The following is a 16,434-nucleotide window of genomic DNA, read 5'->3' on the forward strand; positions in this document are numbered from 1 at the left end:
TTTTTCTCATTAACTGAATTACAACAACAGTAATGTCAAAAAACATAATACAGACTTGATGTTACACATGTAGAGCCGTGCTACCCAACCAGGGGTATTTTTACTCCACGGGGCTTTGAAGGAAGCTCAACTAATAAACTAAAATTTACAGAAATAATGATGTGATTGAGAAATGTATGCAAGGTAATGTACACTAGTTTTGTTCTGGAGGAATATAGACCAATAGGATTACAGATTTTGTGATGCTGATCTTAAATACATTTACAATAACCAGTAAACTGCCCATGATCAAGACACAGTCTCAAGAGTCTTGATTTTCATATACAGAAATGAATGGAAATCAATGGCTCCTTGTAACAAATACTTCAGAAAATCTAATACTATACAGCAGCCATTTGATGTGTTGATCTATTATGTGTACAGCATAGGAGATAGATGAGGAGATAAGACCTGTGGAAGCACTTACACAGTGTTTTTAGTATCTCTGAGAGACAGAAAGTGAAGGCTTATGGTTTACGTCCTGTTCGTTTAGCCTCAGATGTGTTTGCGGTTGGGAAGGACAGAAAGTTTCCAGTAGGTGGTTTTGACAGTCCAGGATACTCACTCTCACACACACACACACACACACACACACACACACACACACTCAGGAGATTCTTCAGAAGGCTACAGGATGGAAAAAAATCAAGTGTCTCTTAATGCTGCAAACAGGGAATCCCCTTTGTGTCCTGCTTGATTGGAAAGAACCGTTGATCTGTGTAAAGTGTGAAAGCCATACTGCAGCTGTCTGCTGATCATGACTCAACATTATACAACCTTTAGTAAAGCAAAGCAATAACGGCTGCTGCACGGCCACAAACTCAGCAGAGGATGTGAAGCCTCCAGCTTAGCATCTGTCACTTGTGTTGCCATAACATGCATGTAACATGGTGGTTTCCCCCAGTTCAGTTGGGCTGTTTTTCATAAGAGGTTGCAGCTGTATTATTTCAGGGGACTTATCTCACGTCTTGTCGCAGTTCTGTAAATATCAGGTAGAAGAGAAGAAGAAAAAAAGAGGAAAAGCTGTAGTGGGTGATGATAAAAGCAGGCTGTGACATCTCAACTGGCTTCTTTCTCTTTTCCACTCCCGCTGATATGCCATCAATATCTCCCCTGACCCTCTGTTTATAACAGAGCCAGTCAAGCCGTGATCACATTCTCACCCTGCAGCGTCACCGAGCAGCAGCGAACACATGCAGTTACACACGTTCTCATCCCCTCGGGGTGAAGGGGGGAAAGCTTTGTCTTGTGTCAGTATCTTATGTCGCCCACAAGGCTTGGCTGAACATAAAGGCTATAGTTATCCTAAGGTCGTGCTCTCATTCAGGTTATGGTTATACGGCCTGCCTCAGTGTGAGAAGAAGGCAGTGTTTTGGCTGATGGTGCCTTCACTTGTGTGGTATGAAAAACGCACTTCCACACAATGAACTGGGTTGAGTGTTTTTCCGTGTCTCGCTGGCAGGCTGACTCTTTTCCTCTCAGCGTTGTCGTAACTCTCATAAATGCGAGCAGTGACGGCCCACATTACAAAATACTTGGGGTGTTACAGTTTTTATTTATTTGGGGCAGAGGGTTTTACACAGAGGAAATAGCATCATGTAAACCTAAGTTGTGGGTCTTATTAGGTTGCATACCAACTTACATTAGTCAGTGTTATAGCCCTTCCACTTGTTTTCACAGTTTCGCTTTTTCAATGGGATTTATTGTGTTTTGCATGAACTGTGGTGACTTTCAACACAGTTCCCTTTTACGTGTTATATACTTTTGCTTTTGTTCTAACCAGTGCACCTGCAGTGTGGGGTGATTTGGCCTCTTTTGAGCTCTGCTGTTACTTTAAAACCTCACAGATCTCTTGATTTCACTAACAAATGATGTGCAGTGTTTGTTATGGTAATAGTTCTGAACTTTTCAAGTTGGATTGTCAGAGGTACGCATCTATAGTCAGTGTATAACCTACAGTAGATGGTGGTCAGCATGCCCCCAATTTGGCGAAGCATGCAGGAGTAATGCTGTGGACGCAGACCGCAGCAAAACAAATTTTAACCACCCAAGAAAACCCACCTAAAAAAAAAAAAAGTCCATCCATCCATTTTCATCCGTTTATCTGGGGCCTGGTCACAGGGGCGGCAGGCCAAGCAAAGCACCTCATCTCTCTCCCCAGGGATGCTTTCCAGCTCTTCCTGGGGGACCCTAAGGCGTTCCCAGGCTAGATGAGATGTGTAATCCCTCCAGCATGTTCTGGGTCTGCCCCGGGGCCTCTACCAGTGGGATGTACTCGGAATAACTCTAAGGGGAGGCTCTCAGGAGGCATCCTGATCAGATGCCCGAACCACCTCAACTGGCCCCTTTCAACGCAAAGGAGCAGCGGCTCTACTCCGAGCTCCCTCCGGATGTCCAAGCTCTTTACCCTATCTCTAAGGCTGAGCCCAGCCACCCCACGGAGGAAACTCATTTCAGCCGCTTGTATCCTTGATCTCATTCTTTTGGTCACTACCCAGAGCTCATGACCTTAGGTGAGGGTTGGGACGTAGATAGACCAGTAAATCGAAAGCTTTGCAGTTTAAAGTACGCTATATTTAGAATATTTTCACAGCTTTACCCTTGGAGTCAAAAGCCCTGCATTAAATGGAGAGATGTCAGGGTGCGGGGGCTGCCCATGGACAGGCACCCCAGGCAGTTAGGGGATCGGCTCAAGGCCATCTCCGCAAACTGTCACCTCTACAGCTACCAGTCCACACTCCATATTTCGTCCAGATGGGGTCTTGAACTGGCTGATCCTCCGACTGATCCTCCGATTCCCAACCCAAGTCCCTATGGACTGAGCTCCTGCCGCCTTAATCAAGGCAGTGGTGAACCAGCAGCTCCTTTGTTCAGCAAGAGAAAATTGCTGTTTTTTGTTTTTTGTTTTTGGTCTGGTGGTTTTGACAAGAGTGTAGATGGGGAACTGAAGTTGTTAGCGGCTTCCCCATCGTAAAGGGTTCTCTAACAGAAAGGTAAAGAAATGAATACATTCAAAATGTAGCATGCAGTTAAACTGATGTTTTTTAGGTGGCTAAAATGCGTTTTGCTGCTGCCCCCGGCGACAGCAGTACATGTCTTAGCTTCTGTGCCAGTGTCTGCTTCTCCAAACTGAGGCTGTGCCGACCACCTTCTCCTGTAGATAATAAACAGACTATGAATGGTTACTTTAGGGTTTTATTCATTTTCTATGAGGAGTTTGCAGTGTTGTCTACAAGCAGTACGTGATATACAACATTAACAACAGGCAAAGAATTTATTTCAAAGCTAAAAACAAGAATTTCCTGTGTGTTGAAATCCAGCTACTGTGAATCACACTGTTTCCAGTCAGGTTGTCCAAAAACAACTGTGTGTGTCACCTGTCTTCAGACCAAAACATTGCAGCAAGCGTCACGTACTGTTGGCTCAGGTTGAACTTTTAATCTGTGCCCTCAGGTACGCCTTATCTGCTTTATCTGCACTATGTCAAGTGAAAGACAGACTCAGCAAAGGTTAGGAGGTTACAAAAGGAGTGTAAATCGAAATCGGGTGTGTTTGTGTGACAGTTTTGCTTCCTTCTGTGTGCTCGTCTGTGTCTCTGTTCATGTGCTGGTGTGTTAAGCATTAACTGACAGGAAGGTTTTAGTGCTTTTCACCCCACGGTCAGCCACCTCAACAGTTAAATGAAGAAGAAGCTGCCCTTATATCCTGATGTTAAACAACCCCCCTTTTCTTTTATTTCTGTATCATACGGCATCTCTCTGTCTTTGATGCTCAGCTGACTTTCACACACAAGCACACTCGCTGTATGAGTCATTCGTATCCACTTTCATTTCATGGAGGCACGGCCTGTCCTTATAAAAATGTATCTATGTGTTTTATAGAGCCAAGTATCATGTTATATTTCTCCCCATATGACACTCTAAGCTGCTATAATCTTATATTGCCTGAGTGGTATATACACGATACCCATTTCTCACACGACTGTTTAATCCACTGTCATGTCAGAGCTGTTGTAGGGGATCAGCGTGTACAGTATGTACCTGTTTTTAAAGCACACGGTGTAATGATTCAGATTACTTCCTGACTGATTTGATAGGTGACAGTGTGACAGAACCAAGTTTAGAGATCCACCCATGGGCTATTTTCACCAGCGTTTAATCTGGTGATTCCAGAAATTGTGAAAAATGCCCACTGCCAGTTCCCAAATCCCAAGTGACGTTATATAAGTGCAAGCTACACTGCGCGACAGGGATCTAATAAATTTGGGTACAATATCAAGTTTGCAGACTGTACGATGACAGCGCCTTCTGAATCGCAGGCCACGACGTACAATGCAATAGCTTCCCATACTGAGTTCACTAGGATGCCGTTTTCGAGCCATGCCCAAAGATATCGCAGTGTTTCTTTCACATCGGTCATCTTTCACTTGGGACAGCCCAGAATCGCACAGTATATACCGGGCTTAAAACAAAAGATTGTAAAAAATAATGGACGAAGCCACCGTTGCTTCACCCATTGGTTTGTTGACTCCAGTTTTGAAGCGTCAAGTTCATCATTTTGGCCCTCGCCATCTTGGATTTTGGAGCCAGTGGTCCCCCAAGGTGACCATATTTGGAGAAATTTTAAATGGGTGAGTTATATAATAAATTCCCCACCTGTACAGTTTTCATGAATGGAGAAATTAGCTAAAGAGACCAAAATATGCCAGGCTGTAAACAGGTGTTTCTGGACTGGAGGAACTTTGACATAGTTCCAGGAACTAAGTATCCGCACTACAAGAACTAGGATCGATCATAGCTTTTAGAACGCATTCTTAAAAACTTGTTAGCTGTGTAAACAACAGACAACACAAAACACAAAAAACAGCTCGTAACGAATAGGAATGGAAATCAAGAACCGATTTCAGTTAAGAATCGGTTGGAATTTGTCTGATTTATTGGAAACATATGCCTCCAAGCTTATCAAGTCAAGTCCACGCTTTTCTGAGCACATGTGTGATGGTGGAAATACAACTTGATTTTAACTAAACAAAGTGAATTACCTTGCTATACCAACCGCTAGCCGGCTGTATTCTCAAGGAGTCCCCCAGAACTGTCTGGTCTGAAAGCACTTCATGTTTATTTTTACTGTAAAGTTAGGCATTTAAACACGGATATCTACAAGGATTGATGTACTTCTGGAGCCAGCCTCAAGTGGCCATTTTAGGAACAGCAGTTTTTGGCAATTCCATGTTGGCTTCATTTTCAAGCCCTGAAGGTTACTGCTTGACTAAAACCCAAACCTTGTGATCATTTACAAACTTTCTGGTGTAGTTTTTCTGTCTTTCAGCGTGGTGGCAGCTGTGTTGAATTAAATTCTTGGCTGCGTCCCACCCCCCCACTTCGTAGCTGACCTCACCTCTAGGTGAAGGCTGTGCAGTGTGTGTGTCAGGCTCAGGAACCAAACCTATCTCTTCACATGTATTGATATTGCATTGACCTGAAGGACATGCAGCGGGCCGCACATTACCTCATCTGAAACACTAGCTGCATTGTGCTGAATTTTGCATGGTCACATTGACCAGGTTACTCCTTCATTATTCATGGCGATGGGAGGAAAGCAGCAAAATGAATACACACACACATGCATGCATATCTAAAAGGCGCAGGCCATGGGAGATTTAAAAGAGCATCAAGTTGGAGAGACAGTGTGGTTGATGCTGTTGGCTTCACTGCTTGAAACACAAGAACCATGTGACTAACTCGCTTGTGTGTTGGTGCCTGCGTGCGTGAACTCAATCAGTCCTCGGGCAAAAAAGGGTGTGGGAGAAATCCAGCACAGGAGACATAACACCCGGACCATTAGCGGAGCAGCTCACATAACCGAAGCGCTGGTGGCTGACAGACATGCGTAAACACATGGCACCGCTCCCCCGTATTCACCGTGGCTTCAGTATTCAACACCTCTCTTTACCCCCCCACTGGCCTCTTCTTTCTAACGCTACACTTGGGCAGCTCACAAATATTTGCCATGGTCCTTTGCAAGCTCTCAGAGGGCAGGATTAATGGCGGTGTGTGCCGCACACCCAGGGCCAGACAAAGCCTCCCCATCTGGAGCTCCAACCCGTGACTGGGGAACAGAGGCAGCACACAGAGCCTGGTGGAGCGGCCTGGGGAGGGGGGATCTATAGGCACCACTTCATAAATGAGCATGAGTCCTGGGCAGTCCTGCACATGAATGAAGGGGGCGTCTCCGTCTTTTGATGTGATGGGGAGGAAAAGGGTCCTGCATGCCGGCCTGGGCCTGGTGCCGCGCCAAATGGATCACATTTCCCCTACCAGCTGATTAAACAGCCATATCTGCATCCATCACAGGGCCCTGAGCCAAACAATGACAGCAGCCAGGGGGGGGGGATAGGCAAGGCTGCCCCTCACCTCCTACAGACTTTCTACTGTTAAGGAAACCAGGTTGAGTCAAGGTTGACAGCCTTGGTCAGTGGTTTGTCATGCTTTTGGTCTGTGATCTTTTATATTTGTTTGTGTTTCACAGAGGTGTGGATCGAGTCACATGACTTGGACTGGAGTCACAAATTTGATGACTTTTACGCCAGGGCCACACTGCCCGCGGAAGCGCAGCGCACCGAAATTCTCTCGCGCGCCGGAGCACCTCCGTTCACATCAGACGCGCATTTCTCCACGCCGTCAACAAGCGATTCTGCTCCCAGCTCTTGTTTTTCACTGCCTGGCTTGTCAGATTCGCTCGCGGCTCGCGCAGAAAATAGACCAGACGCCGAACTGATCGCTGCAAATCGTGAGCCTGCCGCGGAGCTTCCCGGCGCGGCGCGGCCAGTGTGGACGACACAGTCGGTTAACATGGGCGCCGAAAGGAAACTGCCTTCTCTTGTCGGCGCTTCGAGGCTATTCGCGGCGCTTCCGCGGGCGGTGTGGCCCTAGCGTTAGGGTGCTTTCAGACCAAGAGTTTGTTTGCTTTGGTCCAAGTCAGGGACAAATTTGGGTTGGTTCATGTTCTCACGGCAGTACTTACAAGTGGACCAGATCAGATGCCTTGTGTTAGAAAGCTGCTCTTGATTGGTCAGAATTTCCATGTCGGAAAAATCCAGGAAGTAAACAAAACCTTTGCTGCTCATCGTGGACTATATTGCTGTCATTGTTCATTTTAGTCAAACCGTACAGTTTGAAAACGAGGCGCGGCTCCAACTACAAAACAATATTTTGATGCATTGGATGTGCTGAATGTGCATATTAAGGCAGTACAGGAGGAGGTGCACATTAATAATCCTCCAGGACTGTAACATGCTCATGTTTAACCCAAACAATGTGTCATGTGACTGCAGTTGGTTCAGATCCAGGTCGCAACACATTCTCACCACAAATGAATTGCACCAGAGTTTGTAACCGGACTGAGACCACCTCTTCAAGAACATCTCGGTTCAGTTGTTTTGGTGCACACCTGAGTGTGATTGCTGTGTTCACACCTGCCCAAACGAACCGTACTTAGGGGCAAATGAATTCGATTAAAACAAACGGGGCAGGTGTGAAAGCATCATTAGACCATCCTTGACAAAATCAAAAAAGACTCACAGCTCGACTTTGACTTTAACAACAATGACTCGTGACTTCACTTGGACTTGAGTCTTTCGCTTTAAAATATTTGGTACCTTCCACCAGGCCCAGAGATGAAAAAGTATGCTATTTAAAAAGTCTGCCCATTTTGCCTCTTTTTCTGAATCAGCTAACGTTACAACTATGCCTACCAAGTCGACATTTAATTAAGATCCACTTACTTTGAACCAGTCCAACAGCATTCAGTGAAGTTGTAAGAGACAAGCATTAACAACATGTTTACACATGTTAGATGCTGCATATCATAGTGCACTGAGCTTTGTTACAAATTCTAAAGCCCTCAGTCATCACTGTACGCCTTATTCCAGAGTTAGTTGGCCATCTTTGACCTTTCGTAGGCTCAGTCACTGGTATTTGTTCGTTTATAAAGCCATACTGGGTGTCTGTCCTTTCAAATTAAATTCCCACATGGTCTCGTCATATAGGTTTTGATTTATTTTGACGAGGCGCAGCTCCTAATAGAGTTTCACATGTGTTTTGGGGTTTTTTCTGCGACTAAGCGACCAATGAAATCTTGCCAACTAATAATCTTTCTGGTCGACTAACTAACGTTTGGTCAACTGTTCGGAAACAGCCCTAAAAAAAATAATGATACTGAGCGCCAGTTGTAAAAAAATATATACTGTTTACAAAAAATACATGTTAGTCAACAAAAAACTATTTGCAGCATGCAAAACATGGTTGAAAATTACAGACAGAGATGCAACAACTTCCACCTTCGATCAACATTTGAAGTTGCACAAAGAGCGGTAAGACAAGGCTAATATTAACGTAGCGAGCGAACGCTTAGCTAACGTTACTACTGGGTGAACAGCACATTATGACTTGTTTAGGACTCAAAACTGAAAACACTCAAAGCAGTTTAGGAGTTGGGACTTGACTCAGGACTTGACACAAAGACTTGAGACTTCTTTATGCCTTGCAAAACAATGACTTGGTCCCTCCTCTGGAGTTTGATGCCATTTTGTGGCAATCTATTTAGTTGTTGCTGAGATATTTTAGTCTGGAACAACCCACCAATAGACATACTAACATTACCATCCCTAGGGCCTTGCAAAAAATTATTTGGAGAAACGTCATTTTGTGTGGAGCACATATGTTTCTCTCTTTGTCTTACAACCTTCTAGATAAACAGTATCTTGCCACGGCCTCCTTCTCTGGGTCCCACTCCCAGGTTGGAAACCGCTGGCCAAATTATTTTCTTGGTTTTATTTTAAGTAACTGGGTATTTTTGGAATTAACAGTTCTCGTTAAAGTCCCCAGTTGGTCTGTTTTAGTTGCCTGTAGATATATTAGAAAAGTCTGGAACACTGTGTGACAGCTGGTGATAGAGACAAACAACATGCACTACCCTGCAGGGGCTTTTGGCAAGCAGCTGCACAGACACCTTTTTAAGTGATATTAACACTGCAAAAAAAATACAGAACTTTAAATTATCAGGGCGTTGTTGTTGTTGATTATTAGCTCCTATGATCACTCTGAGAGGACATAGAGCCTATTTATTGCTGAAACCATCCCCCTCAAGCTTAAACAACACAGCCTGTCGAGTGCTTGGTTCTGTTCAAGCTTTGCCTTTCCTGAGTCTTCTTGCTCCATCACGCCCTGCTCTCTTCCAGTTTATACATTCAGTACTGTTAACGTGGCTGATAGCATCAAACTGCAAGTTGTTTACTGACTCTTGTGTGGAGGCTGTTTCTTCCTGTTTCTTCCCATGCTGCGTGTCCTTAAGCGTGTGCTTTTTGCCTCTCCTTCCTCAGGCCCAGTGATGAGAGGCACTCGACTGTGACGGCTGACAGCACTGTGGACAACCTGGCTCAGGCTGTGGACATGATCCTCAATCAGAGGCACTGAGTACAAGGCAGCGGACACTGGAAACTCTCCATTAACTGTGACCCTAGGTGATACAGGCTGGTGCTCGATAGTATTTTTATATAGCTCTTAAAGGATCTCTATACGATATTCAGAGTATTAATATAGCAACAAACTCTTGCTATGTAAAGTAAAGTGAGTAATGGTGTCATGATGCTTTTTTGTGTTGTAATCCGAGCTTCTCTGTTTTTTGTTGCGGTAGTGGGTCTGGTCCGGCGTACACGTGGGTGTATTCAAGTTCCCAGGAACATCCTCCGAGTCTGTCACGTGAAAGGCCAAACAAGACTCGTTCCCATAGACTTACATTGTGAAAGAGGCATCTGTAATTCAATGGATGCATTTTTTGGGGCGTCACAGCATTCACGAAATTCCTTTTGGTCCGATATCATTTCACGATTAAAACATTTCTATCCCTATATAAGTTTGCAGAGGGCTAAATCAGGAGTTAGCCGCTCGGCCGTCGTAAGTCTCTAGTGCGCTTGCTCTATTGGCACCACAATGCGGACGATCCAGGTAATCTCATACCTGAGAAATCAAGCTTTTTGGGTTTTAAACGGGGCTCCGCGTCCAACTTTGTATCCAGTTCTCTTTATAGATCCATGGTGTGCATCCCACTGGCTAGCTAATCACTGCTGCTCTGCACTGCGCTCATATGGCGGTCACTGCTGATAACAGGATGGCATCGTCGCAAATTGGTAGCACCAACCCTCCGTTTCCCCGTTAGCTCTGTCAACACTGTTTGTGCTGTTAGCATTGTTAGCTGCTAGCTGCCGGCTCAGCCACCTTTATGTTGAGAGCCATGTGCAGACAACCTCTCAGTCATAGATAGGATCTGAGTATCGTATAGAGCTCCTCTAATTGTTATCTCTAGTAGGAAGGGTATGTAGCACTGAGGTATTTTAAGTAACATGTCGTAGTACAAAACTAAAACACCATCCACATACTGTATATCCTGTACCTGTCAATGAACTGTCATATATGGGAAACACCCGCCCACCTGGTGCTCCACATAGTGTAAAACAAACTAGGATAAAATTTGCAGAACCATTATCTGAGTCTGCAGGAGATAAGCTTTAGGCCTGTACTGTGCATTTGTCAGTACATGATTGCCATAGATAAGATACCTCAAGCTGACACGAATGTGCCTGTAACCAGCTGCTGACTGACAGAAGTGTAAAATAACAGTGTGTGTTCAGAGTTTGTGCTGCTGTTTCACACTCAAATTCTTCGAGGAGATACATGAAGACAGGTTAAACAGGAAATGCACAATTGAACTGTCACTGTAGTGTATTTTAACGTACTTTAATTAAGCCTGTTATATGAAGGTAAAGTTGCTTTCACTCACTCCCTTTACACAAAACATGCACCGGCTTAATAAAGCAGCAGGGAGTAGTCAGTAAAATAAATAAAGCTCTTTTACTAGCTGTTGAAAACATTTTTCTCCCTGAATTTCACAGAACTTGTTTTTAAAAAGGTCTCAAGGTCTTAAAGCATTGGGGAAAACCTAGCCTTGGCTCTGGTTTAAACTGGATTTTATATCGGAGCTGCTTTTGTTTTACAAAAACAAATCGCTGGAAATGGGAAGTGAGCTGGTCTCGGAGATGATAAATGCAGAACCCAGCCGAGTGTGATGAATTACGCCGGCGCATGAGCTCATGTTTCTCCCTCTGTAAACAAAAATGAAACCAGCGCTTCATCATCAGAGTGAAGAATCGCGAATCTACGACTGCTTATCTTTATTTACTTGACTGTAAGCCGCCTCTGCTGGGGGATTGTCCCATCACTGTTAGGCTGTTAATTGCCGCTCATTAGACGTCCACTCCAGTGTCTACAGTGAGGTTAAATAAAATGATGAGGGGGGAAAAAAATTGGTTATTGGGCTTTTGTGTGCCAGCTGGATCATAGAGGCCTCTGGAAGTGGGGCGTAAAACAAACGATTCTCCATCGCTGCCCCCGAGGTTTTAGTGCACCAAATAGATTCAACAAGAACAAAAGCCCATTGCCAAGTGATTCATTGAGGTCCTTCTGGTTCACTTCACCATTCGCTGACACAAGCTTGAATGTTATTGGGCAATTAAAGGTAATGAAATGCTACGAAGGATTATGAAACTGTGCCTGAGCCGGGTGTGCCACTCCTATATCTGATTGGGAAATAAATATTAATGTGCACGGCAAAGTACTCGCAGCTGGTACCCAGTTTTCTAACAGCTTCCACATTGTTTGACTCAGTGTTTCATCCATTATGTTCCCGCCTGTTGGCCTTGTATGGAGCTATTAAACATGTATTTGACTACTCTCGAATGAATTCACTTGGCTTTGGTTATTTTTTTTTCCAGGTCATGGAAGTGCAGTAACTTTGGAAGGATGTAGGCCACAGTTTTTTTTAACACCACCACCTCTTGGCAGGTTCATCATCACTAGCTGTTAAACACACTGATAACCACACCTCTCACATTTGGCTCGAGGTCGTCTATTTGTTTCACACAAGTTACAAATTAGCAGCAGTTTACCTCTGTAGGCTGCCACAATAGGTAAACAGCGATACGGTCCTCTAAGAGTGCAGCACATTGATTGCCTGGCTGTGACCGCAGACTGTGAAGCAAGATTACCTTTCAAATAATAGAGATGACCTCATTTCAGGAGACATGTCTGGGCATGTGTGACCTCACTGCCACAGGACAGTATCGACAGACATAATACACTGTCAAACCCTTGACTGACTGAAGCTGTTGTTGTGGCCACTGGCACATCACTTTTTCATCTTTGGAATTTTTTTTTTACATATGAATTGTGTTCAGTCTTGTTTCGTCACTACATGACTGCAGTTAACCTCACTGTTGACATGCATTAAGTGTACTTACTCTCAAGTAAACACAGTTAGTCCTGAAGCGATAAGGAGCTTAGTCACTTCAGTCAGTCAACTGTAAATCAACAGAAAACAATTTTAATCATTGAATAATTGGTTTAGCTGCAAAACCATCAGCCTCAACTGCACTAGATGGCATATGTTAGCATGCTTACATAATAATAATACATTTATTTTATATAGCACCTTTCACTGAAGTGCTTCACAAAATATAATAAAATAAAGGCAATATAACAATTAAAACAAAGCAACAAAAATAAAGTAAAACAATATGCAAAACTAAGAGTGTTGGAGATGTTGGCCGTAGAGATGTCTGCCTTCTCTCACACATAATGGAAGGAGATGACGCTTGGCTTGAGGTGCTCAAAAGAAAAAAAATATTAAAAACTCAACAGTAATGTCTCTTTCCAGAAATCATGACCTGGTTGCTCAAGATAATCCACAGACCTCATTTTGGGCAGTTTCATGTAGGAACTATTTTCTTTATACCAAACTATACCTGCTAACCGAATCACCGCGCCGAAGGAAGAGTGCATCTGCTGCTAGCTTATGAAGCACCACTGAGCTAGCTAACGTTACAGCACAGCCAAGGAGGAAGCCATAATGTTTAGATTTTGCACTGTCACAAGCACGAGCCTCTCGTTCATGAGTAGATGCACACTTCCTTCTGCACAGTGATACAGTTGGTGGGTGTAGTTCAGTACAAAGAAAACGAAGCATACACGTCTTTTAAGTAAAGTAATAGTAGCAGTAACACAGTGAAAACATTGTAACATAAAAGTCCTGCATTCCAAACGTTACATTTACTGTTATCAACAAAATACACTTAGGTATTTAAAGTAAAAGCCCTAAATAAGTAGAAGTGCCTCTTTCAGGATGTTATATTATTCTTATATTGTATTATTGAATTATTACCACCATTGCATTAACATACAATATAAGCAGCCTTTTAATATTGTAGGTCAAACTGGAGCCAATTTTATATTCTGTTTTAACAGTTTAATCTGTAGCAAGGATAAAGATCATGATATGAGAAGTATCCTAAACCAAAATAGCAATGCAACAACATCATGTATTACTAGAAATTATTTTTATGGATTAATATAACATTTGTATTAAAGAGACAGCAACTCCAGAATCAAAAATACATGTTTTTCCTCTTACCTGTAGTGCTGTTTATCAGTCTATATTGTTTTGATGTGAGTCGCTGAGTGTTAGAGATATCCGCCGTAGAGCTGTCTCGGTGGAACTATTTTCTTTCTACGTACACCTGCCAACCGTATCACTGGGTAGAAGGAAGCATGCATCTACTGCTAGCTCACCTAGCACCACTGCGTTAGCAAATGTTACAGCTCAACCAAGGAGGGCGCCATTAATGTTTACATCTTGCACTGTCACGAACTGTCATCCATGAGTAGATGCACACTTCCTTCTGCGCTGTGATACAGTTGGCAAGTGTAGTTCAGTACAAAAAAAAAAAAAAAAAGGTTCCACACATAAAGCTACACTCTTTTAAGTAAAGTAATAGTAGCAGTAACACAGTGAAATCATTAAAGTGCCTCTTGTCCATAAGTAGATGCACACTTCCTTCTGCGCGATGATACAGTTGGCGAGTGTAGTTTGGTAGAAGGAAAGTCATTCCTACATGAAACTGCTCACAACAAGGTCTGTGGATTATCTTGAGTACCCGGGTCATGATTTCTGGAAAGAGACATTGCTGTTGAGTTTTTCAAATGTATTTCTTTTGTGCCTTGCGCACCACATGTCAAGTGCCATCTAGTTCTATTATATTTGAGAGAAAGCAGACATCTATTCAGGCAATGCTTCTAACACCAAAACAATCTAGACTGATAAACAGCACTACAGGTAAGAGGAAAAATATGTATTTTTGATTTAGGGGTGAACTGTGCCTTTAAAGATTATTCCAATCATCTTATCCAGAAAAAAATCCCCAGTCTTGAACTCATAATTTTCCAAGCTTTTTTTTTCTTGCGTATCACTCCCATAATTTGCGGCACGCTTCAGCTCAATGTTTATCTTACCGTATCAGCTTCTGCACTTGCACCAGAACAGGATTATTGCTAATTATGAATGATATGTTCCTGCCAGAGTAACCCCACCCTTGCCTCCTTCCTCTCCTTCCACTACCTCAGGTCATTAAGCTCATGATCTCATTTTCATCTTACGCTGACTGACACTTCAGGGACGTAAAGCCCCGCAGCATGTGTCTGTCAGGAGGAAACTGACAGACACATGCTACATGAGGAGGAGAATGTGGTGGTCTGTTAAATGTGCCATGGCCGATCTCCAGCATCCAGTTCTCACTTTCTCTGTCACTATTCGTAGACACAGTTTGTAACCAAATCCAACAAAGGTGTGATTATATTTTAGGTTTTAAACGTGTCATTGACATTGACATTGACTGAATTATTTAAAATCATAGTTCTGGGAATGATCCTGAAATTAAATCTGAAATAAAGTCAGGCATTTTTAGAAATGAGGCCTCTCGAGATCTCGCAGAGTATAAACACACGGCTGCGGTGTGACTCTGCGGCAACATTCCTATACGTTTTTATGTCATCTGTTTGGGTTAGGCTCCACTTACACGGCACGCACACTGCTGCTCTTGTTGCACACCTGCATTCGCCCACCTTAACAACTGCCAGCTGTGTGCTACCTTGAACTTTCATCTCCACTCATTTGGCTCTTCCTGTTTGACAGGAAACGGCAGGTCAGCTGACCAGACAACACCACACACCTGCAGCCCTGAATGCACCGTTATCCGTGGAAACATTGCACTTGTTTTGACAGCAGTGGCTTTTATTTGTCCCCTCCCTCCTGTGTGTGGGGCGCTGGTCCATGTGTAGCTCGTACTCGCCAAGCCACATGGTTTCCCCACATTTCATCACTCTCCTTCCCTCGTGGGCAGCCGTGCCAGCAGCGCTCAGTGGCGTGGGAGGGCTCTGAAACTTCAGAAGTCGTCTGGTTTGGAGCAGAGGCCTGAATTTCCTCCCTCTCATGGCCGTCCCTGACCCCACCCCAATTCCTCCCTCGGAGTCTTTACAAGCAATCTGAGAAGTGTCTCAGTACATACACAGAGCAGTCTGTACTCCAGCATGGTCACACAGCCGTCACAGGCCCCTCCAGGGACACGACCCCTGCTCAACTGCCCGCTAAAGCCTCAGCGCCCTGGCTTTCCAGACGCTGACCCCGTGATGTCATACCCCAGCGTGTGCGTATGTATAATAATCCATGAGAAAGGATGGTCGCATGTCACCACGCAGTGTAAACTAACTGTCCTGGTCTGCAAAAGGTCTGAAGGCTTACAGCTGACCTCGATTTTAAAGCCGTCTGACTCTGCTGGGGCTCTCTCCTGCAAACGTGTCCAGTTACCTTTTGTAAAAGCTTAAGCACTCACAACTTGGATCACACAGTCCTCTTGCTGTAGGGACAATTATTTAACTTGAGAAGGCTTGTATGACCTTGTACATTTCCTCTATGTGGGTGCAGACTATTGCTGCTCAGACATAACACTGACAGAACTTTAAAAAGTCAATTTGTGGTTTGGTTCTTGTATGAAAGTGTGTGTGGGTGCGATTCAACCTGATAATTACCTCCAGATACAATAGTGTATTGATTCAGTGAATATGTACAGATTTTTTTTAGTATTTTTTTCAGATGTCATGTAGAGCTCAAGCTGAAGGTTTTGCTCTCAGTGTTTGGCTCCTTTTCATTAGTAAGCCTTCAGAAAACACTTGCACTGCAACTGGAAATGTTTTGTGGCCGGGTGCTACTGCTAAATACTTTTTCACCCCAACCACATTTTAGCTGCCAAGCGGGGGTAGGCACCAAACCTAGAAGCTAGAGCCAACATTTAGTTTCATGTCTCATATGGTTTCATGTTTTTGAAAAGTTCCACCACTGATAAGAGTTGTGTTAAAAAAAATATTTTGCTGTTTCTGGGGACGTGATTTCTTCTTTTCTTTGTGGAAAAATGTAAAACTGCTCAGAGTTTTTGCACGAATTTCAAACTGTAAA

The 16,434-nt window shown here is 43.7% G+C and overlaps 1 protein-coding gene across 1 annotated transcript in view; it reads left to right on the forward strand.

Annotated features, from left to right (window-relative positions):
* The window catches only part of LOC125881152 (phospholysine phosphohistidine inorganic pyrophosphate phosphatase), a 46,152-nt gene extending 34,317 nt beyond the window's left edge, over positions 1-11,835 (forward strand). The window contains exon 7 of the mRNA XM_049564177.1: positions 9,419-11,835. Coding sequence (XP_049420134.1) covers positions 9,419-9,512 — 94 coding nt within the window. The 3' untranslated portion in view covers positions 9,513-11,835. The remainder of the gene's footprint in view (positions 1-9,418) is intronic.
* The last annotated feature ends 4,599 nt before the right edge of the window (positions 11,836-16,434 follow it).

Source organism: Epinephelus fuscoguttatus, linkage group LG20 (genome assembly GCF_011397635.1).
Source record: "Epinephelus fuscoguttatus linkage group LG20, E.fuscoguttatus.final_Chr_v1".
Classification (NCBI taxonomy): domain Eukaryota; kingdom Metazoa; phylum Chordata; class Actinopteri; order Perciformes; family Serranidae; genus Epinephelus; species Epinephelus fuscoguttatus.